This window comes from Podarcis cretensis, assembly GCF_951804945.1.
Source record: "Podarcis cretensis genome assembly, chromosome: 16".
NCBI lineage: Eukaryota > Metazoa > Chordata > Lepidosauria > Squamata > Lacertidae > Podarcis > Podarcis cretensis.
The window spans coordinates 25108766-25136676 of record NC_137186.1 but is presented as its reverse complement, the minus strand read 5'-3'; the positions used below and the strand labels follow the sequence as shown (position 1 = coordinate 25136676).

Sequence of the window (27911 nt, the reverse complement as noted above, 5' to 3'; positions counted from 1 at the left end):
TCCCTGAGAGGTAGGTTAGGCTGAGAGGCAGTGATTGCCAAGGTCAGCACACAGTGAGCTTCAAGGCGGAGGGGAAATGGAGCCCTGGCCTCCCAGGGACTAGTTCACCTGGCATGTCAAACACAGTTGGTGGCTTGGGGGGTCAGGGACTGCCTCCCAGCCTAGCCTACCTCGCAGGGTTGTTGTGAGGATAAAGTAGGGAGTGGGGTGGGGAACCCATGTTGAGCAAAGAAGATAAACGAAGGCATTTTCTCTACTTTCAAAGGCGCTTACTCTACCCCCCCCCCCATCACCTTCTGGGCAAATACTCCCAGAGAGCCCGCCCCCTTCCCTAATGTCACTCACACACACCCACCCGACGTTTTTCAATCGCTCTGCCTCTTGGACAACGATCCCTAAAGCCTCCCGGACGGAACCATCCGCTCAACAGGAGGGGGTTGCGAGCGTCCGACGCTATTCCACGCGAAAAGAGCCTCTACCGCTCCCCTCCTCCGCATGTTTCCCCTAGCTCTCTTTTTGACTTATTTGACTCCAACCTGAATTTAGGATAAACACAAAGAGAAGAGGAAGAAAAGAAGTGGCGCGTTCCCGCTCCACCCCCCCTGCTTTAACATCGCACAGTGGTGTCGACCCGAGTGCAAAACCTCGCGCCTGCGCAGTGCGCGGCGGCAGAAAGACCGGGAGGACGTTAGTGAGGGAGGAGGAGGCGGCGGCGGAGGAGGAGGAAGAAAGAGAGAGAAAGAAAATGGCGTCGACGGGTGAGGAGAGCCGGGCGAGGCCTAATCTTAAACGGGAGCGGCGGGAGAGACCTTGGGAGCGGGGAGGGAAGGAGAAAGGGGATCCCTCCGTGAGGGGGGGAATTAGAAGGGGGCTCGGGGCGGGAGGCCGGGAAGCTGCGGCCTTTTGTGGAAAGTTCTCATTCTCTGTGGGGGGGGGAGGGGAATGGTTGCCGGGCGGCCGTTAAGTGGGGGAGGGGCGGTGGGAAGCGCGTGCGACTTCGCGATTGGCTGGGGGGGTCAGAAGGAAGAGGGAGGGGCGGTCCCCCCCGCGCGCCTTCTTCTTGGTAGCGCCAGGCCTCGTTTAACCTCATGGGAGGGAGGGAGAAAACGAAGGTGTGGGGGTGGGAGGAAGTGGCTGCTGGTGTTGCCCCCGGTGCAAGCCTCAGTGCACGCTTCCTCTCTTTTTCCCCTCAATTGCAATTTTTTTTTTAAAAAAAAACACAAAATTATTTTGTAAATCGACGGGTTGCAAGAGGGCCCCCCCGGGCTCCCGCCCTCCCCCGCTAAATAATTAACTTGATTCAATTTATAAATTAACGTATGGAAAGAAGGGAGCCGCGTGAGGTAGGAAGGGCCTTGAGGGCAAACAGTTAATTTTATTTAGAAACTAATTACTCAGCCTCAAGACCCTTTCTTCCTGTCCTCCCATTAAATTATAAATCGACAAATTCTTGTCTTTTATTTTACTCTGCTCTTCAACACGGGGGGGGGGAGGGAGAAGAGGGGTGCTGCACACCCCCGAGTGGCATGATGCTCCTGTCCTCTTTCACAAGAACAGTGATGACGTTGTTTACTGTAATAATTATAAATTAACAATGATGATAAAATGTCTGGCGCACAGAGAGAATTGAAAAGAAAAGAATACAAGAGATGCGGCATTATCACTAAGCTGCTCTGATTATTATTAGGAATTCCTTTTCACTGCTGCACCCTGCTTTTCAGATAATGGGGAAGGAGGGCAAAGTATTTATTGCAAACGTTTCTGCCCCTTGCCTTTTCACCACTCTTTGTTCTCAGTTTCTTTTTCCTATTTATGCTTTTGATGAAAGTGGACTGTATTCCACAAATAAAATAACTTCATTAGTCTTAAGGTATCACAAGATTTGCGATGGGTGTTACACAGCAGATGCAACACAGCTGCCCTGCTAGAAATTGTTGTGTGTGGACTCCATGTGTTTCGTTAATGCATAAGGATGCATGCATGCATATACCCACCCACATGTGCATGAACGGGGCTGGGGAAGCTGGCCTATTTTCTCCAAAGATAGCATTTTGGGTATATTACAGACAGAATTAAGCACATTAAAATGCTGCCAACAGTTTTTATGTTTGGGGAATAATTCCATTGGATTTCCTTCTGAGGGAAGATGCATAAGATTTAGCCACATGGCCTGTGGATTCCAGGGGGAAAGTTGAACACATGCTTTTCGCCTCCAACTCCCAAAATGAAATCAATGGGACTCGTAAATCAAATCAGCTACCTATAAATAGTTTAAAGAATTGTATGTAGTCCTGGTCAAAATGTGTATTGTTATGCACACAAAACATAAATAATGCATTACAATGTATACATTTTTTGTCAGGGTGGTGTCGTTTAAAAGCAGCTTACAGTAAAATCAACTGAGGGTGCGCTTTTCATTGCAGTCTGTACAGAAGTAGACTTCCATTCTGTTAGAATATTTTTTTTTGCAACAAAACTGATCCAGAGAAGCAATGAAGTGCTTATACAGGTCTGTCTCTGAAAACCACAGGGACAAAAAAATGTCATGAGAGATTACCAACTGATTCTGGTGCAAAGACTGATCCAGGGAAGAAGAATTCCTTTCTTTTGATAGAACATTCAGCAACAGCCTGCAACTTAAACAAATTTATCTTGTGTGCTTTCAGCTTTAAAGTAAGCTGGTGGGGTTCCAGGAAAATGAGTTTAGCAATCCCACTAGGCATTGAATACAATGTGTTTTGACTATACTGTACATTATTTTGGCTTTCGGCATGATCCGTGGATCATAACCCCAAAGTAAGTTGCAGGCTTACGGTATATGAAGAATTTGGCTTGGGGTAGTGAAATTTATTTGGTGAAGCTCATTTTTCTTTTTTTCTTTTTTTGTCTGTGTTGAATATTAAAATAAGGTGCAAGTAACATGTTAACATATTTAAGCTATGTTAAACCGCATAAAATACCAAAAAACCAACAGGAGAGATGGAAACAGATACGTGTTTACTGTTAGTTTGTCTTACTATGATTTTGTTATTCTCACATGTTTTGTCTATAAAGCAGATGGGGGATAAGTTATATCTGTGGGAGATGCTGTGGACTCTGATGAAAGTACAGAAATACATTTTTTGCTACAACAACAGTAGCAGCACCAGAACAAGAAGAAAAAAAGAAAAGCAATCACCAATTTCTCATCTTTAGTACAGTGGTACCTCGGGTTAAGAACAGCCCTGTTTACAAACGATTCGGTTTACGAACTCCGCAAAACCGGAAGTAGTGTCCCAGTTTGGGAATCTGAACGGTGGAAGGGAGGCCTCATTAGGGAAAGTGCGCCCCGGTTTAAGAACGGATTTGGTTTAAGAATGGACTTCAGGAACGAATTAAGTTCGTAAACCAAGGTACCACTGTACTCATTCCCCCACTACATACAATCCAGAAAACCTCATTGATGTTCCCTGCCCTGTTTTGGGTTTTTTGTTTTAAAATAAACTTTAAAGCCATTAATACTTTAAAACAAAACCTCACCTCCCATTGCTGCAGATGTAAAATATGCAAAACTTAAAAGGACTAGTTCAGACAAGGTGCTCTCTCTCTGGGTATGAGTGAGGAGAGCTAGAGGTCAAACAGGAGGAGAGGGGAGAATATTGGAAGGAGACTTTGCAATACTACTGGACCTTCCAATTCTGCTGCTGTTTACATTCTTTGTGCGGCCTCATTTGTACCCAAAGTGTGTTGAACTGGAAATATAGCACCCTTGGCTATCCAAATATTGGCCTGCCTTATTTAACAGATTTGATCAAGTCTGTTGCTATTTCATGGTCATCTAATATAATAATTGTACGTTAACAAGTGCTGATTACTTTAGGGATCCTTTGGGAGGAATGGTGGGATATAAATTTTAAAAATACGTAGTGTAGTGAAAGAGTAGACTTTTTGCTTTTTAAGCCTTGAATAGTTTTGTGCATTTGTATGTGCATATTCCAGGTGGCTTAGTGTTGTCCCATTTAGGGTCTGGCCATTAAAGACAGTTATAATTGGGAAATCAGCCACTCAGTGGCAGAGCTTCATGCTCCAGCACCGGGGGGGGGGGGGGCGCTCAGTGTGGGGGGGGCAGCCTTGATGGCACCCTGTCTGGGTCACGCAGCCGGGGGGGGGGGCGCTACCCCCGCACTCCTCTTCCTCTCCCAGTGTAGCCACTTAATCTTAAAAGTGGAACAACCTGGCAAGATCTAGGACAATTAGTGTCTCATCCTAAGTATGTTTACTGCAAAGTCCTGAGTTCAGTGGGACTTTGCCCAATAATGATGCCTTATTACTCATACAACAGATCTATTGTTAGCACATTAGAAAATTACACACCATTCTTGACTAGGGTAGTTGGAAATTGTGCCTTCTGGCATGTGACTGCTGCATCAGTCATTTATGTAGTAATTGTAAAATTTGTTCCGTGATTGCAGCTGTGTAAATGCTTTTAGGAGATAGATCGCAGAATGGTAATTGTAATGGGTAAAGCACAATGCAGATTGTATTTTAAATTTACTGGTGTGTATGGTGGTATTGGTGGTGCTTGATTTGGGGGTATGTCCAAACAGAATCCCCAGTCTTCACTAGTTCAATAGTGCAATGATTTATTTAGTAAAGATGACTTACTGTGAAAACAAGCTTTTTAAATAGTGCAGTTTGGTGGAATAGGTAGCTTAAATATCCATAGTGCCACCAAAATTGGATGTGTACCAAAAGCTTTTTCAATTTTTAAATAAGAGTATCACATGAAAACCAGCTGTTTTAACATGTTGAAATTTTTTTTTTTCATTCCTACTGGAAGCCATATTCTCTTAATTTGTGGCACAAACCGTGTATTCTTCTTGGTTCCTGTGGATAAGTGCTATGGGTTTATGAATGCCCTACGTGGCATTCTTAAGTAATGTTTGCTGTTCTGTTCCCTTGTGTAATGATGAAGAGTAGGCTTCAGTTTTATCAGATTATGCTATTTTGCATAAGTTTTACAAATCATAATTGTGACCACTTTGAAATCTCAGTCTGCTGGGAGTATGATTGGAATAGTAAGCTCCTGCCTGAAGGTCAGTAACTGCCCACAGAGTTCCTCATTTTCATAAGTGACAGAGTTACATCGTGGCTTTTAAAGTAGAACTCGTTGTGCATAGCTGAATTGATGAACTCTTAAGTCAGTTATGGACAGGACAGAAGGTTGCAGCTTTTAGGTTTTCTTTATTTTGAATTTCATTCAAGTGTGATCATGCAATTCTCCCTCTTCCAGGTTCTGAGAGCTATTTTAAGAAAGTCTGTGGTCCCATTTTAACTAAGTACAAAATAAATTTTATAAGTTATGTCACTAAAGCTCTTCTGCAAATATTAGCTTTTAAAATGGTGTGTCACAATCTTTAATCGTAATATTTGTGCAGTTTGAATTACAAGATAGGGAATAAAGGTTTGGATAGAGGAAAAAAAACAGTTACAGACTTGAATTGTTAATTGATATGCAGTTAAATTAAAAGGTACAAAATGGATCTTCTCATAGACCTTTCCTTTGTTGTTGAGTGAAGAGTTTTGCAATTTCTCTTACTTTCCTATAGTAATACAACTTTAGACTTTGTGCACATTAGAAAGGTCAAAAGTGTTCATTTACTATATCAGTAGGAATACATAGCAAGATATAGTATGCTTTGCCTTGCTTCCTTTTTCAACACTGTATAGTAAAATTTGCTGCTTGTGTTGGAGAAAGATCTTAGGACAAATTTCAGGAAAAGCTTAGTCAATTTGAATAATCTCAATGTTGACAACCTGGCTTGGCAGCAAAATAAATAAATGAAAGTAGACTCTTTGCCTATTGGAGTTGAGAATATTAAGTGACGTTTGGCTGTAAATAAGCAAAGGCATTGTCTCTGGCTCCTCTCAAAAGGCTTTTACATTGAGTAGGACTAAGAAATTGTAACTTCCAAAATGGAATTTGAGGTCATAGATGATTTTGGGGTGGGGAAGGGTTAGGTTGAAAAAGCTGTAGAAGTGGTGCCAATCTTGGATTTTAATACACAACAGATTTCAGACTTCCATTGGGAAACCACACGGTAACAACAGCTACAGTACTTGTGTTTGTGTCTGCAATAGTGTTGCTTTTAATTGGCCCAGCTTCTCTTGGTGAAAGGAAATCACAACCTGATGCATCTCAGGGGAGTTTTTAATATGACAAACATAAGGGGGTGGGTGTAACCTTAGATTCTGAGCTTATGTTTAGAGGTGTTTGAGTGATTCCTCCCCCACCCATCTCCTCTTATGCTTGATTTTATGTCTCCTTACCACCTGCAGATTATAGTACCTACAGCCAAGCGGCAGCCCAGCAGGGGTAAGTTAAGTTTCTTTGAAGATAAATATAGTCTGTTCTTGAAAGAAGACTTGGTTTAGAATTCCTATAATGTATTTTATGTTTTAAGGACATTGCATAGTTTTAATAACAAACTGTTTTAGTATCGCTGTTTTGAAGCTTATTCATCAAGGCATTGCCTTCATTAGTCATTGTATTCTCCAACTTCAGCTTTCTTTCTTTCCCTCCCTTCAGCTACACTGCATATGCTGCTCAGCCAGCTCAAGGATATGCACAGACCACCCAGGTAATAAAGAACCAAGAAGCCACTTCCCCTCTAAATGCAAATGAAACCACAACCTTTTTGCAAAAGAAAAAGTTGCATTTACTCCCATATTTTCTGTTGGGGCTTTTAAACTAGCTGCTAGAAAGTATATTTCTATTGCTGCAAGTATTCATTCAGGGTGTGCACTCATTCAGTGAGTAGCAATAGCCTTGGGCGCAAGCAGTGGAAAGCTGGCTGTTCACTGCTCTTGCTCCCCTGTTAATGCATTTTGCTCCTGTCTGCCCTTGGAAGACAAATGCAGCAAAGCCCTGTGGGAGGTGACAGCCTATAAGGGCAGCCCCCATCGTGTTGAGCCATGGAAACAAAACGGGGCTGCTGTGTGATGGCTGCCAGACCCGACTTAATTGCAACATGCTAGTTGCCATGCAAGATTAAAGTATTAAGGGACTTAGCACAGACATGAAATTTTAAAGGGGGCTGTGTCATATCTTGAAAACAAGAGAGAATAATATAACCCTCTTTTTATGTAAAGGAACTGAGAAGCAGCAGTTGATGGCTTCAAGGCCTTTAATTTTGTTAACTTCTAGCTAGGTGCTAGAGGTGTCTCAATTAACTTTTGTTGTCCTTCAGCTAGCTCTTCTTATGTCACGTTGCTTGGGTGCTGGTCAGTACACAGCATAGATGACAAAACAGAGTGAATTAGACTCATGGGGATGGCCAATAATACTAGCTGTTAACTGACAATTGTACTATACACCTGTCTCCACTTTCCCTGGCACCTTGTGGGTTTATGAATCTGCTTTGCCTGAGCAGGAAAATATTTGATACAGGACGTGGGGTTTCACCCGTCTCATTTCTGTTGCATATGATTACAGACTTTTTCTGTCCAAATCAAATTCTTAAAATCTCTTGTGTAGAGCCCATAGTTAAAATAAACCCTTTCCCTCTTTGTAGCAGGCCTATGGGCAACAAAGCTATGGAACCTATGGGCAACCCACGGATGCCAGCTATACCCAGCCTCAGACAACTGCTACTTATGGGCAAACCGCATATGCAAGTTCTTATGGACAGCCTCCAACTGGTAAGTGTGCCTATGTCTATTCCCACCTAGTCTCTCCTTATTTTTTCATTGTGCTTTGGAGACTTTAAATTAATGTGAGGGTGGGAACTTTTTGTAAAGCAAATTGGACTTTAATATTACGGATCACTTTGGTTACTGGTTCACATGGAGATTAAGGCATTGCTGAAGAATGCTGCTAGCAAGATGCTAACATACCTGGGGAATGAGGCACTCTACCTTTTGTGACAGTACTAAGACTCTCTTAAACCTTTCTATTGCTCAAGGATGAGTAGTTCACAAGACTGCTTGCCTGTTCTGATAGTCTGCCCTCTACTTCTTGTCTTGTGCTTTCCACAGTAGAAGGGACCAGTACAGGTTTGAATATCCTGCTCAATTTTGCATGGGAAATGCTGTTCATTTGGTCTAAATTTATGGTGTTAACCCTTTAGGTGGTTTTATTCTAGCAGCAAAACTTGCAATATGGTTGGCACAGGCCCATTCAGTGTTTGCTGCTCATGTTACTTTGCAGCAGCATATCTGCTGTAGAAAGGGTGCCATTCATAAGCTCTTTTTGACTACTGTGTTGTATGGATAAAGCTTATATATTAAAATGACAGCTATGAACAAAGATGATTCAAGCTAACCAAACTCAGCTGTCTTCCCGGTGTCCTAAAGGGTGAACAGCATGATTAGACATATTCAGCTGTTGCAGCCACCATCTCTGCATGTTCCATGTTATTGGTTCCTCTTTCAGACATTTACCTCAGTGTTGTCATAAATGCTCTGTAAATTATTTTGCTTGTGCTAAACTGTGTTAAAACTGAAGTTCTGTTCATCCTAATGCTTTATTTTGATGTCTGAAAAATAGACCTACCTTTTGAAGGTTGTACAGCAACCACTTGATCTGTGGTCTGAATTTAAAGTGCATGCAAAAACACTGCAAACAGCATCCTGGCTACAGTTTTAAGTAGCATGTTTTTTCCTTGTGCTTAAAACTAATAACTACTGCGTTGGCAGATAGAGGTTTTAAATAACAAAATGGTGAAACTGTTTTGGGTTGTACATTTAGCCAGTAAAAATAACTGTGTAGTTAACGATGCAGATGTTTTAGAATGTTTCCAGCTTGGCATATATGAGACCTATATGTTCCCCAAACAGTTCAGTACTTCTTGCAGTTCTACATTTACCCAAGTAAGAGGTAGGGATGGAGGAAAGGTGTTGCCTGGAGGCACTGCATTTGAGCATGCAAAGTAGATACCTGATATATAAAGTAGGCTCTCTAAATTCTCTCAGGCATAGCAGGAAGAGGATCTTATTCTTCCTTGCATGCCAAGATGACTGAATGCTTATGCAGGTATATCAAATACACAGTTGGAAGAATTGCTTTACTTTTCTCAAATCAGCAATTTACTGGTCCAGCTCTGTTTTTAATGATTAAGTTGGTAGCGTAACAATGGAGGAGTCAGTTGTTTAATCTAGTTCAGAGTTTACAGATAGATTTGAAGATCCTGGAAGGAAATGGAAACATTTGAAAAAAGTTTTTTTCAGAAACCCAAGAAGGGTGCGGGGAATGTGGGGGTGGAACTATATTAATGCTGGGAATAGCTGGGTTTGTCTGTTAAATATGCCACTGGTTACACAAAGATGAAGTACATCAGTATTAGAACATACCACTCCTTTCCTCTGTGACTATTGTATAGGTCGTGAATATTCCGATGCACAAGGGGGATGGGATTCTAGCAGTCTTGGGGAAAACAAATATTGTAAGTAAGTAAACAAAGTTGAGAGGAGAGAACCCCAAACCAGCCACATGAATAATGAGTTTGGTCAGTGAGCATGGATCACAGTCTAACTGGGGATAAAGCAGAATAATGTAGTGACTAAAATTCTGAGTAGCAGCACATTGCTGCACTGCAACATGTTGTGGTTGGTCCAACTTTTTTTACACCTTAATTGTCCCACAGGAATTTTAGTGTCATTAGCTTTTTCATTACAAATGTTGGATCTGCATGATGATTTTTTAGGTCCATATATTGGACAGGGTCAAAGGAGGTCCCTTCAGGCATCCCCAAGGGTTTGAGCAGTGCCCAGTGGGATTTCTGATTTCCCCCCTTGGGACAGCATTTCCTGTTTCATCTCTCAAACTGATTTTGAAAGTACATCCTCAGTTATTTCTAAGCATTAGAAGCAACTGTTAGAAAACATGAGCCCTAGGACTCCTTGATGAAGCTTGTGGTTTTGTTCACCAGATCCTGGATATCATTTCTAAGATGCAGTAGTACATGATCACTCCCCTCTCCCCAATGTCGATTTTTCCTCTAACTTTTTAATTCCATATTGTTAAATACATTGTTACAAAAGTTGGGCACCACTTCCAATCTCTTCCAAACTGTGGCAAGATTCAAGGTTCCAGCCACTCAGGGTCTGTGTTTCTTTGAGAAGCAAGGCATGGCAGAGGCTGTCATAGCTTTAAGAAATATGATTTATTCACATATTTATACCTGAATTTAGATGGAGGGAGTCCAGATCTTATAGCATGGTCATCTCAAGAGGGGCTTGTTCCCCACAGCAGTTCAGTGTCGGTCCAAGGCATCTCTCTGAGCCTGCCAAGATGGTTCTGTCATTCTCCCTTCTTCTTCCCAGCATACCTTGTAAAGGCCTAAGTCTCCTGCCAAAGACACACTCTTACTTTCTCCTGACACACAAACACTCTTGGGAACCTCTGTCTGCCCAGGCCCAAGGGGCTATCTGTCATGTTATCTGTCATGTTATCCCTGGTTAACTATGTGAAGCTGCTTGGGCATCCTAAACTGAATGCAACAGCAATTGGCTTAGTTTTAATTAACCAAACTTAGCTTGCTTCATGAATTTGAGTTTGTTCAAATTCAAGCTCTTTACAGAATCTATAAAGATTGTGGAGAGTCTGGCCATCCCCCAAACTTACAACAATATGCTTAGGATGCAGCCACTTGTTCCTTCATGTCTAACTATTTCTAATAAAGTAAATGTTTAAATAAAGAAAATGCACTACAATATTTAATGAATAACGAACAGTGCTACTGTTTCAAAAGCCAAATTATAGCATATGTTTGTGTTCTTACAGTAAATAAAGTTGGGGTTCAGTAAGAACAATTATTGCATAATTCAGTTTCCCCAAAAACATTTTCCAACAACAATTTAAGGCTTCAGTTTACTGAAAATGGACATCAATGTTCCTACATTGTGGGTTAAAAGACTGCTCCATATATGTTTGAAAGATTTATCACATGACTAGTCATGAATTCAAATTTACTAAGCGATCTGCATATAGAGTAAATCTATTTTACCTTTTCTTTATAACTTGCATTTGCAGTTAATTCTGAAAGCCATTCTGAAAGCTGCAAAAAATTGTTATTGATTGCACAAAGCTTGCTACTCTGTTTACAATCCTTACCCATGTTTTGCCAGTTCATTTTTTGGTTCTTTTGTGTTCCATTTCACCTGGAGCTTTTGAAGAATGCTTCATAAGCATTTTGAGAAAGTACCTTTCAGTGCAGTTCAGTGCCAGTTGCTTGAAATATGCTTCTAAAGGCTGGATGTTAGAATCATTACAATAGTCACTGTGGAGGGAGTGTCACCGTGATGGTTATCTAGTACTACTTTTCAAAGCAGCAGAGAAGGAGAATAGAGCCTTGTAGCATTATATTATTTTGTCTGAGAACCTTGTGCATTATGACCACATACGGGCATGCGATTTGGCTGCTGTCAAACTCCTTCACTTTGATTTCAGGCCACAGTGATTGCAGCAGTGTGCATAAAGTGGCTGTATTTTTTTAATCCCGCCCCAGCTCCCTGCATATCTTAAGATAGCTTATCAGAAATGGGAGCTATTTAAATCTTTCTCCTTAATTTGGTTGGTTGATAAGGCAAGTTTTGTTGTTTATCTGGAGGGTTCAAAAGAGTGGCCCCTATCTGCAATTGGAAGTGATTCGGAAGTGATAGTAGCACATCATATTAGATAATGTGCAATATGGTTCTGCTTCAAGTATCACAGTAACATTTGAGAATTAGTTCTCAAAACTATTATCCACCTGTACAAATGTGGAAATTTTCAAGAGCTCTAAGTATACTCTCTGATTTACATTTGAAATGAGGTTGAAAAATCCAGTCAGTCTGCCATTCCCCCACTTAGCTGATAGCCATTATAACTATAAATTTAAATCTAACAAAGAGTAGATGTCCATTCTGTAATTCTGGGAACCATCTTGTGTCATGGAATGGTTGAAATATGTGAAAGCTTCAATCTTTGTACACTGACAGTGGCTTGTGATGGTTTTCCTTTTGCTTTATTTCTCCCGTGAAGTGCAAGGGCTCTAGTTTTATTGGAATCATCCTAGTACTTTGACATTTCCTTTAGTCTTTTAACTATATTTTGGATTTAGAGATGGCTTCTGGATATTTGGTTTTTTTCTTGAAAGTAGCTCTCTTTAAGCTGATAATAAAAAAATCATTACTTACCCCCTTCTCTGTCGGTATTTTTAATGAGGATGAGGCACTACCCTCCCACAAAGCATTTTTGTTTACAGGTTTCCTTGACTTCATAGAACATTTCACTAGGGTCCTTAGTATAAATGCTTAGACAGAGTAATCAAAAGTGATGAGAAGCACAAGTGTGTAAGCTTCTCAATAAGGTTTCTTTTTGTTGCAGGCTATACCGCCCCAACTGCTCCCCAGGCTTATAGCCAGCCTGTCCAAGGTTACGGCACTGCTGCTTATGATACAACCACCGCCACAGTTACCACCACCCAGGCTTCTTATGCTGCCCCATCTGCTTATGGCACCCAGCCTGCCTACCCCACCTATGGGCAGCAGCCAGCAACAACTGCACCTGCAAGGTAACATACAAATAAAATGTGATGCATTAACATATACATTCTTGTACTTTTGGGTAAGGGAAAGAACTCTATTTGAGAACACCATCCTCTTGTCTGGCTTCTGCCCTACAGCTTTGATAATTCTGTGGTTTGTAGGTACATTCCCCTCCTCGCCACATAATGCTTGAATGAAACAGAACTCACATTCTTTCAGTGAAGCGCCATGTGGAATAATAGCCATGTATTCTTCTTTCAGTCTGGATAAAAAGACAAAACTTACTCGGGCACTATCGCCTTAAAACATATCTGGTGTACTTTGCTGTTGGTGCTTTGATTGGCAAGACATTTAAATGGCACTCAGAGTAGGATTCTTTCCCCTCTGTTAATGAAGCACCGTTGTGGCTTCGGTGGCAGTCAATAGATGGATTGCACTAAATGTTTGAATCATACATCGATAATAATTTTTATAAGTTTAGTGCATTTAAAATGGTGACCTGCCCTGTGTGATGAAGGGGGGGATATAAATAAAATTAAAATGGTTTTTATATTTGTTACCAAAACTCAAATCTTAGCCTAGGGTTTAAGGCAAATCCTGAAGGCAAAATGTCTGAGTAATCTTCTGAGATGTAATTTCCACCTGCAGTTAAGTGTTAACATGCAGAGGCAGTACATAAAGGTTGCCAGTGCCTGACATGAAAGGCAGGCAGGAGCTTCTGAAAGATTTATCCTCACGGATGAATTTAATTTTTAGAGCCCAGGATGGCACAAAGCCTGCAGAGACTACCCAGCCTCAGTCAAGTACATCAGGCTACAGCCAGCCCAGTCTAGGATATGGACAGAGTAACTACAGCTACCAGGTCCCTGGCAGTTACCCTATGCAGCCGGTTACTGCACCTCCATCCTATCCTCCCACCAGGTGAGTTTACTGGAATTCTCAGTATATATTATCTGTTATGTATATGCTGTCTGACTGGATGATGTTTTGTGTGGTGATGGTGGGGGGACCGCAGGCTCAGGTGCTGATTGCAGCTCCTCAGACTGTACCCCTCACCTGCTCTGCACCCTCCTTGAGTGCATTTTGCATCCTTGAGCCGTGTAAAACCTTAAACCATGACTAATTGCATGGATGGAGGAATGTATGCATGTGTGGAAGCTTCTGACTTGTGTGCCTATGGTGCAGAGTTGAGTCACATACGTTCTGCCCACCTTTGCCTCTGGCCCCACCCACCACTGGTAGGCAGTCCCCACAAAGGTGGTCTGTGAGGGAATGTGGTCCTCGGGGAGGGGGGGAATTCTCCTCCCCTACTTTAGAGGATGGTTAGAAACGTCAACTCCTTTTTACGACTTACATCACCTTGGAATGCAGAGGAGCAACAGTTACAATTCTTAATATCTATTGGCATACCATAGATAATGATTTACCTTGGTGACCTGCTCCTCAGAGTGACATTGAAAGCATTAGGCAGACCGTCCAGTCATAGCAGCACTACAGTGCTCAGTGCAACTTGGCCTGCTTCTCTTTGTTGCCTTTTCCTCGCCAGCCGTCTGGTTAGTTGTACTGCCATTTACCATGGCAAAAGACTTAAGCAGTCTCCAGCAGATATGGGCATCAGAGAAAAACAATAGTAGGGCTGTATCCGTGGCCACAGCAAAAACACAATAGACTACAGAGGTACCTCGGGTTACATTCACTTGAGGTTACATACGCTTCAGGTTACAGACTCCGCTAACCCAGAAATAGTGCTTCAGGTTAAGAACTTTGCTTCAGGATGAGAACAGAAATCGTGCTCCGGCGGCGCTGCAGCCGCGGGAGGCCCCATTAGCTAAAGTGGTGCTTCAGGTTAAGAACAGTTTCAGGTTAAGTACGGACCTCCGGAACGAATTAAGTACTTAACCCGAGGTACCACTGTAGTAGTGTTTTGATCGGGGTAGGCAACCTAAGTCCTGGGGGCCGGATGCGGCCCAATCACCTTCTCGATCCCCCCTGGTGGACGGTCTGGGAATCAGCATGTTTTTACATGAGTAGAATGTGTGCTTTTATTTAAAACGGATCTCTGGGTTATTTGTGGGTCATAGGAATTCGTTCATCCCCCGCCCCGCCCCCCAAATATAGTCCGGCCCACCACATGGTCTGAGGGACGGTGGACTGGCCCGTGGCTGAAAAAGGTTGCTGACCCCTGGCTGATTTCCCACATTGTTGCAACCTGGTGGCAAAGTACTAATAGTATGCATCATTCTAGTCTGCAAATGTGCAGGTATTAGGGGTTTTTTTGGGGGGGGGTTGGTCACAGCTTTGTCAATTTTATTGCGGCCAGTGGTGTGTACTGGTTTGGTTTTCTGTAGTTATAGATCAGCCTGGGCAAGGGCAAGTTATGCATGTTTGCTTAGGTTTTTGCACTTGTATGGGTGGAAATAGACTGTTTTACTAAGTGCCGTTTTCCTGTCCTTTGACATATCTTTTCAGCTATTCTTCTTCGCAGCCCAGTACATATGATCAGAGCACTTACTCTCAGCAGAGTAGCTATGGTCAGCAGGGCAGCTATGGACAACAGAGCACCTATGGGCAACAAAGTAGCTATGGGCAGCAGCCCCCCACCAGCTACCCACCTCCGACTGGATCCTATAGCCAGACCCCAAGCCAGTACAGTCAGCAGAGCAGCAGCTACGGGCAACCAAGTGAGTGTTAACAGGGGGCGGGGGGGGGGGTGTGTTCAGATAAATCTGAACCCCAAGATGGCAATTGGGACTTTTGAACCAAGGTGTTCTGATTTAAGGGTGGCGTTGGGAAGCTTTCAGATGTTTTTTAAAAAATATTCAACAGCCTCAAAACCTGTGCTGTGTTTCTGCTTTTCAGCTAGCCTGTCTTTCATATTTGTCCTTTTTTTAAAAAAAAAATACACTGCTGATGAGCCATTGGCCCTCCAGGTGTTGTTGTCCCATCACCCCCACTGATGGCCATCTTTGCTGGGGGTGATGAGAGTTGGCGACCCAAGAACATCTGCAGGGGCACAGTTCCCCCAGATTCCTTTTTCTTCTGTTTTAATATTTTTCAATGCTTTTATTTTATGTTATATTGAAACAATATAAAGCAACATATTACAGTACAGTGTTGGTCACACAGTTTTCTATCATATTTCTTTTCACTAGTTTGGTCAATGTTTTGTTGTCAATTTAGATTTATTCTTGCTAAAAACAGATCAAGCCCTTTTGCGGCACCTTACAAATAATATATAACATATGGTTGGATTTCTGCCAGAATATATGTGAAAAATCTGCCCCCATGAAGCAGGTAGAAAAGATGCCTCTGTGTGCTTTGCTGGTTGGACCTGTTGGGGTGGAAAGAGTAAAGTGAAGTGTAAAAGCCAGCTGGGGAAAAAATCAAGTATTTTCCAGCTGATATTTTGCATACCTATGACTATCTTAAGGAATGCTTCAATTCACCATTGAGGGTCACTGCATGTTAACTTTCTAGAGGAAGGAAATGAATGCTGTTCGCCACTTTGCTAAAATTGCCATGTTGACTATTCCTTAGGTTCATTCCGTCAAGACCACCCCAGCAGCATGGGGGTGTATGGCCAGGACTCGGGAGGCTTTTCGGGCCCAGGAGAAAGCCGAAGTTTGAGCGGCCCTGATAGCCGGGGCAGGGGAAGAGGGGGATTTGACCGTGCAGGCGTGAGCAGAGGTGGGCGGGGAGGAGGAGGCCGCGGCGGAATGGGGTAAGAGCAAACCTTTTCTTCCTCTCACCTAATTTGGTTTTACCCCATAGGGTGTGCAATGGAAAGAAGGGCTGAAAGATGTCGATGCAAACCACTTTTCCATGGACATAATCTAATTAACAGCGAGTAATCTATACGACTAATTAATTCATGGAAACATTTTCTTAATGGGGACTAGGGGCAGGATACATTTTACCTGCAGTTAATTGAGGGTTGGAGGCAAGAGAGTGCTGGGTGTTCAAATTGTGAAACTTTCAGCTCCCTTCCACGATGAACAGAGATGAAACTCTCTGTGGGTTTAAGAACTGTTGGGTTGAACACACACACCCCTTCTGAGAGGTCCGCATGTCATTCATTCCTCCTTGCTGGTGTTTGATATCACAGGTATGTACCATGGTGTCTGCTGCTCTTGTAAAGCATTTTCTTGCCCTAGCTGTGTGTTCTCTTGGCAGTAGCTCTCTGAGCTCATGTCAAAGCTGAATAGGCTGTGTCAAGATGCTCTTTGAAGCCCAGAGCTCTCTAGCATAGCTGTCGCGTGTGTTCAGGTTGGTTTGGAATTTGAGGAGAGACCCTACATGGTGCAATAATAATCATAATAATTAAAAATTGCTTACAGTTCTGGACGCAGCTCCATGCTGGAGCTTTCAGGTGTCCCGAACCAGTTCAGCCATTTTAACTGATGGTGGAATCTGGTTTGGGAAGCCTGTTTAGTCAGTACTTGTTTTCCATTACTGGTTTATCTAAGGTGGAAGAGATGGTGGTCAACTGAGAGGCTCAATAATGAAGGGTGTCCTTGTGTGTGTTCTACCCATGTGTATATAGAGCTATGCAGAGTGCTACCCCCAAAACCAAAATGGTCACAAATTTGGACTAGGAGGATGGGAGGGCAGAAAAAGATGTCATGGGGTCCAGTTGACGGATCAGTTGCCTTCCAGTCCCACTGCACGTAACAGTCTTGACTGGCAAAAGAGACACTCTGCATAGCTTTACTAAAATGAATCCAGATGGTTTGAAATCTTTATTGAAGTCCAACTGCTTTTATTGCTTCAAAAGCTGTTCAGTTAATGACCAAGCCATTTTAACATTGAAGAGTAACCCTTTCAAATTGGCTTGAATGGAAAAGGGCTCCTTAGTTCTATTATAAAGATTTCATCTGTTAGGTGTTCCTAGATGTGTTTTAAAGTAGACGCAGACACTTGAAATTGCTATCACCACATCTTTTTTCTTTTCTAAAGACTTCCCTAAAAAGTAGGGCAATTTCACACCCATAATCAAAAGTTCGTGTGTAGTGGCCTTGGCATTGGGGGAGTGGGAGGGAATGTAACTGCTATAGGTCTTAGGCAGACCCCATTCCCAGGGTGGCCCTATGAAACACTTACTTGGCCACCAAGGGCCAGGGTAGGGGAACTATGTCCCCTTCCATGGTGTGGTGATGCATTTCAGTGTCTGTCCTGCAGGTAAGGAGCCCAATGTTCTTAACATGCCCTCTTTCATTGCCTCAATATTTTTTTATATTTTCACTGGCTGTTAAACATGGAAACTTTTTAACATGCTTTGTCGCATTTATATGCTACAGGTTACAAAGTGAGAGCCTTGTATACACTTCAATACTTAAAAAGTACCCGTACTCAGTACTCAGCCGGCAGCATAATGAAAAGTGGGACTAGACACGGTGTCCATATGGAGAGGAAAAAATATACATAGAATATTTTTAACCAAATGTGTTCATTGTATAAATGGAAACCTTCTGTAACTTTGGTAACTGCATATAGTACTTCATGTTTGGTATTGAAACGAGAGGGGAGGTGTAATAACTTTAGAATTGTGTAAAATTAAAGTGTAAAAACATGTGTTAAAAAGGGAAACATTACATATATGGTATATATACTTTGGGAAAAGAGACAAAGCTGCATGCAACAGCTTGGAATTGTGTATATTAAATCTTTTATGGGTTAAAGGTGCAATACTTGCTAACAGTTAGTGGTCCTTCTCCCTCCTTTCTTACTTCCATCCAAATGATTCTTCCACATGCACCCAAAAAGCCATTTTTTAGTGGCACTTTATTAATAGGGCACATTTTTGCCCATAAATTATGTTTTGTGGCTTCTCTCCATCCGACCCCCCCCCCATGTTAAAAGCTAAAGCACTGATTTGTTGTGTTGTGTTGCCTTGTATCCACAAAGCTGCACCCTTAGGCCTTTGTACCCTGGTATATTCTGTAAGTTCTCCTTCCACAGAGACTGTTAAATCCAGTAGTGACCTGAATGTATGGCTTTAGTGACTTGTCATCTGAACTGTGTTCTAGGGATTGCTGTATCTTCTTTTTCTCCTTTCCCCCCTCAACTGTTAATGTTAAAGGTCCTCCGCCCAGGAGCTTGGCTTGCTGGCCTCACTCGCAGGAGGCTGAGGGTGCAGTTTTATGTATGCAAAATTAGGAGGGAGTTGACCAGTGGACATAAAATCTTTGTGTGTTTTGATAAGCCAATAAATAAATGGAAAAGTTCCATTTTTCCTTCTCGGGGACCAAGTATTGCATTGTTAATACCATTAGCCGTGAAAAAGGGTCCAACTGCCACCGTGGGGCATCCAAACTCAGGCAAGCAAAGGTTGCGTGTGTGTAAAGGAGATTTGAACAAGCTGCCCTGAAGAAAGGCCTAGTGACGAGATGAGAGAGAGAGAAAGAAAGACAGACAGACAGATGCATTGTTTGGATATGTTTAGCCAGTGCCCTTCTTCCCAGTGAGCCCCAGAGGCTCCGAGCGGTACTGGCTTTTTAAAGGGAAAGGCCTTCATTTCTTCGTTTATCCCCCCAGCAGCGCTGGAGAGCGAGGTGGCTTCAATAAGCCTGGTGGTAAGTTTTTGAGCATTACAATGGGATAGTGTTTTAAAAAAAATGCAACCAGAAAATAAAAAAGCCCATAATATTTGTTAGTTTCATAAGTCGTTAAAATTCCATATGCAACAAGACTTTTAATGGGTACTGCCGGCAATGCCTAGGGGTCTATAAGGTTTTAACCTACGGTTACAGAACGAAGGGTAAACAAAGGGTGATGATGAAAGGAACTACTCCTTTAATTTGGGGAAGGAAATCATTTTAAGCGGCTTTGGTTTTTTAAAAAATAAAGTAACTGGTGGTAAACAAGCACTGATTGGCCCAAGAAAGCCCCCTTTAACCAAGTGTAATACCAGGTGATGGTTTAGAAAGCTGCTAAAATAGCAAGCTGATCTCGGCAGCAAATGCATAAAGGGTGTGCATTGCAAGTTTTTTTGCAGTGCGGTCAATTTGAGTTTTAACACATGCCATCAAATGGCGGTTGTAAATAGGTAGTTGTGTGTGTGTCAGTAGCGTAGCTTGCAAGGCGTGCACTAACAATCTCTTCTATGATTTCTCTTTCCTGGACGGCAGGACACATGGATGAAGGGCCAGATCTCGATTTAGGTAATTTCAGATAATTCTTTAAATCTGTGGAATGGGTCCCATGTCATTAGTCACCCTCAGCAGAATGCAGTCTTCTCTCGCTTAAAGTAAAACGTTGCTTGTTCATCTTAATGTTGGAGATTGACAGAGTCAGACACTTCTCAGGGCTTCTGGAAAACTGATCAGCCCCTTGCTAGTTTTGCCTTCATTGTGGACAGTAGTTATTAAGGGTGCGTCCTTTTGCTGAGGGCCATCCTACACAGTCCTGGAGCTGGTCATGCCTTTTCTGTGTTTTATTGAGTCTGCATTTTTAAACTGACTGAAGCTCAGTTAAATGGCATTCTTTGAGACTGGAAGTCCAGAAGTATTGTCTGGTCTTGGTAGCCGTCTGTTACTTGTGGTTGCCTCTGATGCCTCTCCTCACTTGGATCCTCTGACCTCCTACCCTTGGGGAAAATGGGTAGTAATCCTGTTGGAGGGAGGAATGAGGCAATGTTTGCTTCTAGTAGCTGTTGGGGTGGCCTGTACTTGGTGACACATTTTTCTCTCTCTCGCCTCAGGCCCACCCATAGACCTAGATGATGATGCTGACAACAGTTCAGTGTATGTCCAGGGGTTGACTGACAATGTGACCCTAGAGGATCTGACAGACTTCTTCAAACAGTGTGGCGTTGTCAAGGTAAGTAACACGATTTGTAAGGTGCAGCCTGTCCTCCTACTTGATGGAGTTGTGGGGGAGGTGATACAAATCCCCCTTGCAATTTGGCTTTTAAGTTTTCCCATGTGTCTTTCATTGTCCCAAGAATACCTTCTATTCTCCTCCCCCTGAAAGGAGAGGAGAGATTCCAGACCATCCCTGGAAGACACTGGACACACTAACCACTGATATTAACCACTGGCCTTGACACCAGAGTTCTGGGTGGGGAGGTTAAAGGGGGGAAATTGTTGGTTTGATCTGAATGATTTTTGGACTAGGGAGGTGTGGTTTGAGGTTTTGCTTATTTGCTAATTAGTGGATCAAAGTATTGCTTTGTTTATTATTTCAGTATTGTTAATATGGTTCACTATTATTTATACGGGTGGTGTGTTCTTTTTGGGGGGGTTTTCCGCATAAATGTTAGGTGAATATGAAATATCAATATATTATTTCCCCTTTTGGTGTTATTTATTGCATATGTTTCTTTGCTGTAAGTTACTTGAATACCTTCAAGTGACAAGTGACTAATAAGATTAATTAATCTATATAAATAAATGTGTGGCATGACCACCTAAGCCTGAGTAAAGCACAATGTGGGATTTTTTAAAAAATGATATTCGATGGTGATTAGTCACATAATATTTGCCTTTCTAGGATATTCTTTGAAGCATCTTACTGAAGACTACTTCGGGGTGGGGGTGGTCTAGCCTTGGAATTTACTCCTGTCCAGAGCATGATTATCTTCTCTCATTGCCCCTTAGATGAACAAAAGAACTGGACAACCCATGATAACAATCTACCTTGACAAGGACACAGGGAAGCCAAAAGGAGATGCTACTGTGTGCTATGATGACCCACCGACTGCCAAAGCAGCTGTAGAATGGCTTGATGGTGAGTGAATTAGAATAGTACAGTTACTGCTGCAATTTATTACCCATCCTTCACCTTAAGGTCCCAGGGTGGGTTACAACTATTAAAGCACAATATTAATATTAAAACACAATATTGATCAATATTAAAAGCTTAAAATTACAGAAAGGTGGGTCCTAAAAATACACATCTCAAGTGTCAAAAGCCAGGGTAAAGAGTTGCATCTTGAGCATTCGCCATATAATGAAGGTACCAGAGGCACTTCTGAAGGAAAGGAGTTACACAACTTTGGGGCTACCACTGAGTAGGGAAGAAGGTGGTCTTTCAGATATTTGGGGCCTTGGTTCTTTGGGGCTTTGAACACTAACACAGAGCTTTCCAAACTTTTCATGTTGGTGACACACTTTTTAGGCATGCATCATTTCATGATACAATAATTCAGGTTTACTAGCAAACCAGAGGTTAAACTAACCCCTTTCCAGCCCCGAGAGAAGTGTGGGGAGCATTTGCGCAACACACCTACACTTCAGCCAACACAAATGTGTCTCGACACACAGTTTGGAAAGCTCTGCACTGATATATTAGATGCTCAGTAGCTCAAAAGGTTAGAAAATGTCAACCTAATGTATATGCAGTTAAAACAAATGCAGTGTGCCTTATTACATCAAGTTTGATTGCAAGTGGGGTATACTGGGGTGTGTGCCATGATTTCCACAGGAGTGCAGCATGGCTGGGCCAGTGGGACACACAGAAGTGTGTGAACAATGCCTACTGAAATTTCAGAAGCTGGAGGAGCGGTTGAGTGTTGCATACTCCTCTCTTTACGTTAGCCTCAGTTATGGAAGCGGCAAAGTTTGTAACTTCCTTCCAAAGGCCTCGGCAGTGTGACTTAGATCTACTTGCCCAGTTGTAGGTGGCTCATTCTCTGCAGCAGTGAAGCTCTTGTTCACAGAGAGACTTCTGCTTTGTGTGTTTCAGGCAAAGACTTCCAGGGCAGCAAGCTCAAAGTCTCTCTTACTCGGAAGAAGCTGCCACTGAACAGCATGCGTGGAGGGATGCCCCCGCGTGAGCCACGTGGCATGCCTCCCCCACTCCGTGGAGGTAATCTTTGGCTAATGCTGGCCAGCGCTGTTAGCCCCCAAGGGCTCTGTGGTGTGCTCATGAACTCACCAAGTGTCTTCTTTCAGGCCCAGGTCCTGGGGGCCCAGGCGGTCCTGGTGGTCCCATGGGCCGCATGGGAGGCCGAGGTGGCGACAGGGGTGGCGGTTTTGCCCCAAGAGGACCACGAGGATCGAGAGGAAACCCTTCTGGTGGAGGAAATGTCCAGCACAGAGCAGGAGACTGGCAGTGCCCCAACCCGTAAGTCGCTGTGTTTCATTCTCTGCTCTCACCAAGTTTCTGTGCATATGAGAGTCAACATAGATCTTGGCTGTTCTGTGCATATGAGAGTCAACATAGACCTTGGCTGGACTGCCCTGGTGGACTCCTGCATGGTAGTTACCCCAGGATGCAGTTATGCAATTCATTTAGGGTAATATTTTGGGTGTGGACATAGTTCCAAGGCCCTTTTGTTGGGTACCAGCCACCACCTCAGTAATTCACTTACCAGCTCACCTAGAATATTGCTAGGTTCCTTGTATGCATGTGTTCCTGCTCGGCCCGATCAGTTGTGTGGCCCAAAAGGCTAGGCAGCCTGTTTCCACTGACTTGCCTTTCCTTAGTTATTCATGGGAAAGCATCCTCAAAAGATGGTCCAAATGAATTTGCCTCTGGGTAGAGGCTTTCCTTGTGCTCCCCACCCAGCTGTAAATGTAATTGTGGTCAGCTGGCTCTCCCCCGCCCCAGTTCCCCAGCCTTGGTTGTTTTTTCATGTTCAGCCAAGAAATGCACTTGGCATCTCTCACTAAACACTGGTCCTTTTCCAGGGGGTGTGGAAACCAGAATTTTGCCTGGAGAACAGAATGCAACCAGTGCAAGGCTCCTAAACCGGAAGGCTTCCTCCCTCCACCTTTCCCACCTCCAGGTATGTTCCTCTTGTCCGCGAGCTGGGGTGGGAGTCGGAATATGTGACACTGACCTCTGCTTATGTGATGTTCACAAGGTCCTGGATTCTTGCTTGGAAAACCGCTGCCACTTAGAGGGCTCATATACGGGACAAATAGTGGTAAGGGAACTGTACAGGTGGTATATTTTTCCTTCGTTTGTGTATACACTTCCAGCAGAGTGAAATGGGGAGGTGACGCTGCGCCATTCACAGTCGCCATAAAATGGCCACTGTTGGTTCTTGGAAGCACTGACTGTGGACGCATTGACCTTGCCAAGGTTTACGCTGGAGGTGGGGTGGCGCCACATTTGGTAGAGGAGCTGCTCTGATCAGACCCGGCTCCAGCTTTTCATGGGACCTTGGGCAGGGATCACTCGGCATGATCTCTGGGAGCGGGGTGGCTGATGGGGAGTGGTGTGCCCAAAATGGGGAGGGGGGAGGAGCCCAAGAGTCTCCAGGGGTTGCGCCTATGGCTCATGGGGGGCTGGCCAGACCAAAAGCCAGGCACATGGTTTGTGGCTTGGCCATGCAAAGGGGAGTGTGGTGCAATGTTGGTAGCCCATTGCAACCAAGTTCTTGAGTTGCTTGCTGGTGGGGACAAGTTAATTTTTTATACTGGTAATATTCCTCTCCCATATCCTGCAGCAGTTGTAGTCTGCCCAGGAGAGCACATGGTGTTCGATGCTCAGAGCCATGTATGTGCAAGCTGCATGTGGAGATCGGGGGGAGGGAATGTTAAGGGTTGTTTAAATCAGGCACACTCTCCCCTTCCCCTGACTCCCATCACCAATCTCTTTTGCATGGCTTCAGTTTCACTCACCTTCCCAAGCTGGACAAAATGGGTAATGAGGCTGGCAGGTGCTGGACGTGGGGGCATACAATGGCTTGTCTGTTGAAATCACTTGTATGCGTCTCTTTTTGCCCCTGCTCAAAGTGGTCCATATATATATGAGAGAGAACATTTTGAAACACTACACTGAAACAACAAGCAGGAAAGCATCACTTTCTGTTAAATTTAATCACAAAATTATGGAGGGCCTCTTGGCTATGGGGAGCCGTCCATCACAATTTGAACCCCTAGCACTTTACGGAGTAGCCATGAAGAGAAGCTGTTGATTTGATTCATCAGTTGGTTTAATGGGGACGAGTTTCAAGCTTGCAGGATGAGGAAGTTGGGGAGGGGACTTTGCCCAATGCCATGCAACTCCAAATGGCAGGCCCTGGGCAGTTTCAGGAAAGGTATGGTGCCATGTTGCATTGAGTCAGTAATTGAGCAGGGGCAAATGGTGTCGTCTTGATTGGTGCTCCTCTACGGATGTGTTTGAGTTGCAACTTTAATTCCCCTGTAGGCACTGTTGTCCTTATGTGCTGATCTTGAAAACAAACTGCACCTCCCTGCCCTTAGAAGTGGCTGTTTGAAACATCATTTAGAGCCAGGGTTGTAGCCCTCCAAACTGCAATTACCATCAATTCTGACTAGGTCCCACTGGCTGAGACTGATGAGAATTGGAGTCCTGCAACATCCACACCATACCCACCCCTGATCTATAGAATCTGGTGCGAAGTGGCCTAGCTGCTCTCTGCTCTGTTTACTGTCTCAATGGAGGTGCTTATGGATGTTTTCCTACACTCTCGCGCTGAGTTACGCAAACTGATTCTCCTTTTCTTGTCATCACAGCCTACCTTCTCACATGCTTCCACCAGGCTTCAAGCCTGACTTGGAAGCTGATTACAGGTGGGAGGAGGGCTGCATGCCAAGTTCTGTGTTGGAACCTTAAAGTGTTTTGACCCCAAAGCTGTTTTTTCTCTGATAACCTGTACACAGCCCATGAGCAGTAACTTCAGTTTAAGAATCGCCAGCCTGTTTTAAAGCCCAACATTAAGTTGCATTAGGAGAAGCAGCTCAGTCTTCCTCTATGGTTGGTGTGTGAATCTACGTCAGTGTTTCCCAAACTTGGGTCTTCAGCTGTTTTTTCAGACTACAGTTCCCATCAGCTGTGACCACTGGTCTTGCTAGCTAGGGATGATGGTAGTTGTAGTCCAAAGACAGCTGGAGACCCAGTTTTGGGAAACACCGATCTGGGTCTTTTCTTGTATTGACCTTCTTCCTGCAGTTGCTTCCAGTAGGAATGATCAGCTGTTAGGGCAGGTTATGAGGAACCACATTAAAATGAGGATATCCTTCCTTGCAGGGACTTGCAGAAAGGGTGAGAACGATACGGGAAGTGGGCATTCGTGGTATGGTATTTTGCTTGCAGCTTTTCTTGTGGCTGCTGCTGCTGCTGCTGTCACATGTTGTAAGAACAGGTGCCATATTTTAAAGCAGTAGGGACTCCCTAAGGTGGTAGCACGCACATTCACACCTATGCAACACAGACATGTGCCATCATTGGTCATTTTTGTGGGCCTCGGCATGTCTGGGTCCTGCTGCCTGCGCTTCCGAGGCAAGTCTTCAGCTGCCTGTCTAGTGTTGCCACCTTCCCAGCAACCCTTTGCTCGATTGAGTGGTGCTGTCTTTCTGCACTAGGTGGTGATCGTGGCAGGGGCGGCCCCGGTGGCATGAGAGGAGGTCGAGGGGGCCTGATGGATCGCGGCGGCCCTGGAGGGATGTTCCGAGGGGGCCGAGGTGGAGACAGAGGCGGATTCCGAGGAGGCCGGGGCATGGATCGAGGGGGCTTCGGAGGAGGTCGGCGAGGAGGACCTGGGGGCCCACCTGGACCTCTTATGGAGCAAATGGGAGGCAGAGGCGGCAGGCGTGGAGGACCAGGAAAGATGGACAAGTAAGGCTTGGGGAGGGGGAAGTGAGTGGTGTTGACAAAGGGGAGGGAAGAGGTCTGGGCTGCAAAAACTGGAGGAGGAGGCTGTTAGTTGCAGCCACAGGCTCTTACTTGAAACCTTCTCTCCCTGTGATGCAATAGCCTTTGGGTATGTGGTTGTGAGTCTGACCCCCACCCCCTCTCCTCTCTTTCCTTTGCCAGGGGAGAACATCGTCAAGACCGCAGAGACCGGCCTTACTAGTGGCGAGCCACCCCCTCTCCCTTGCAGGACTGCATTTACTACCAGATTTATTTTTTAAACCAGAAAATGTTTTAAATTTATAATTCCATATTTATAATGTTGACCACAACATTATGATGATTCCTCGTCTGTACTTAGTATTTTTCACCATTTGTGGAGAAACATTAAAACAAAGTTAAATGGTAGTGTGCTGAGTTATTCTTTTTCTCTCTCTCTTACTTTTTCCTTTTAAAAAATGGTTGTTTAAACTAAAACCCATAAGAAAACCATTGTTGTGAGCATGCTCAGTAAATCTGTGTGGAAGACCCAGGAGGAAGGAAACTTAAAATCTGTAACAATGTTAATGGTTGTGATGTTTTTTAAATAAACTTCCAAATGTTTATAAATGCAACACCTCTTAGCATGTCTTCGCAACAGCAGTGACTCCAGTTAGGAGGGCAAGCATCCTTCAGGTTTCCCTGATGTGTGGAGGCCATTGGGTTCACCAAGGAGCTCTGTGTCGCACTGTGGTTTGCAAAGTCCCAGGGCCACTGCCAGTGGAGAAGGACTGGAGCAGGCCTGTGAGGTGCACTTGCTAAGATACAGCCTTGCACCTGCATGGTGAACGGTTGGGGAAACCTCAGGCCCCTTCATTCTCTGCCCAGCCCTTGGGTCTTCCTCAAGTATCCTGGAACTGAGTTGAAGCTTCTTGCCTGCCTTCACGATCTCCTGATCTCCTGATGGGTGGAGCATAGTCTACTTTACGCAGGTAAGGGTCACATCCATTGTCCCACCCCTCTTCCTCTGGCACTGTGTACCCCAGGTTGAAAAGGGTTCTTCACCCATTGTAGGTACATGGTTTCCTGTATTTAGAGACAGCAATTGCTTCAGAAGCTGCTCCTTCCTTACTATCTCAAAGCTGTATAAAAGCACACCGCTGGGCTCCTTAGATGCATTTGAATTTCACCCTCACATTGGATTGTACCAGACCTGCTACAGTTCTGTTCTGGAGTGTTGTGCTCCCTGCAGAAAATCAGCTGCCCAGGCTGACTGCTAGAAGGTTTTATCAGAAACTATTTGATCTCTACCATGCTTAGCAGGTAAGACCTCTGCAAAGCTGGACAGCAGATAGCACAAGCATGCTAAAGGTGTTGATTAGAGGAGCCTGTGCTTAGTGCAGTGTCAATTATACATGCATTTGTTGTCTCTGTTCCTTGACTGGTGTAGACACAAACTAGAAGAATGTATTCAGGTCTCCTGGCTTAAGAGTGTTTTTGAATTTGAAATTCTGTCACTTCTGCAATAAGTATACAATAAGTTTTTACAACCCTTCATCCTCACATTTAGCAGCCTTGAAAGACTACCAATCTGTGCGGCTGCCTACCTTTCAATGTGCTCTCCTATGGTTCCTGTGTAGTGGGAGGAAGAAATTAAGCTGCAAATCTATTGCATCTTCTAGGAACAGAGGAGGAATGGGGTGGGCGCTGATGGTAATTGCACTTTGGAGTATATCTTAAGAGTGTCTCAGCAAAAATCAGTCCAACTCACACCACTGGGGGAGAGCTTTTAAAAAACAACCTTATAAAACAAGATCTGCAAGCCAACTCAGTTCTGTGCTATGCGACCAAACCTATTACGAAAGCATAGCCAGGATCCT

General features: G+C 43.9%; 1 protein-coding gene across 8 annotated transcripts; it reads left to right on the top strand.

Moving 5' to 3' along the window:
* Nucleotides 1-633: 633 nt before the first annotated feature.
* On the top strand, nucleotides 634-26666 carry EWSR1 (EWS RNA binding protein 1). Of its 8 annotated transcripts, none has more exons than XM_079956679.1 (19): nucleotides 634-758; nucleotides 6319-6355; nucleotides 6569-6620; nucleotides 7554-7680; nucleotides 8017-8034; nucleotides 12347-12533; nucleotides 13264-13428; nucleotides 14977-15188; nucleotides 16045-16228; nucleotides 19042-19079; nucleotides 19635-19667; nucleotides 20207-20325; nucleotides 21105-21234; nucleotides 22192-22314; nucleotides 22401-22572; nucleotides 23139-23236; nucleotides 23315-23377; nucleotides 25785-26037; nucleotides 26236-26666. In XM_079956679.1, exons 1-19 carry the CDS (start codon nucleotides 746-748, stop codon nucleotides 26273-26275), a joined length of 2064 nt encoding a protein of 687 aa, XP_079812805.1. In that variant the 5' UTR covers nucleotides 634-745; the 3' UTR covers nucleotides 26276-26666. The 8 variants fall into 8 exon arrangements, with proteins under 8 accessions (XP_079812805.1, XP_079812806.1, XP_079812811.1 ...); XM_079956680.1 differs by having other exon boundaries at nucleotides 635-758; nucleotides 19045-19079; XM_079956685.1 differs by lacking the exon at nucleotides 23315-23377 and having other exon boundaries at nucleotides 638-758; nucleotides 19045-19079.
* Nucleotides 26667-27911: the final 1245 nt, after the last annotated feature.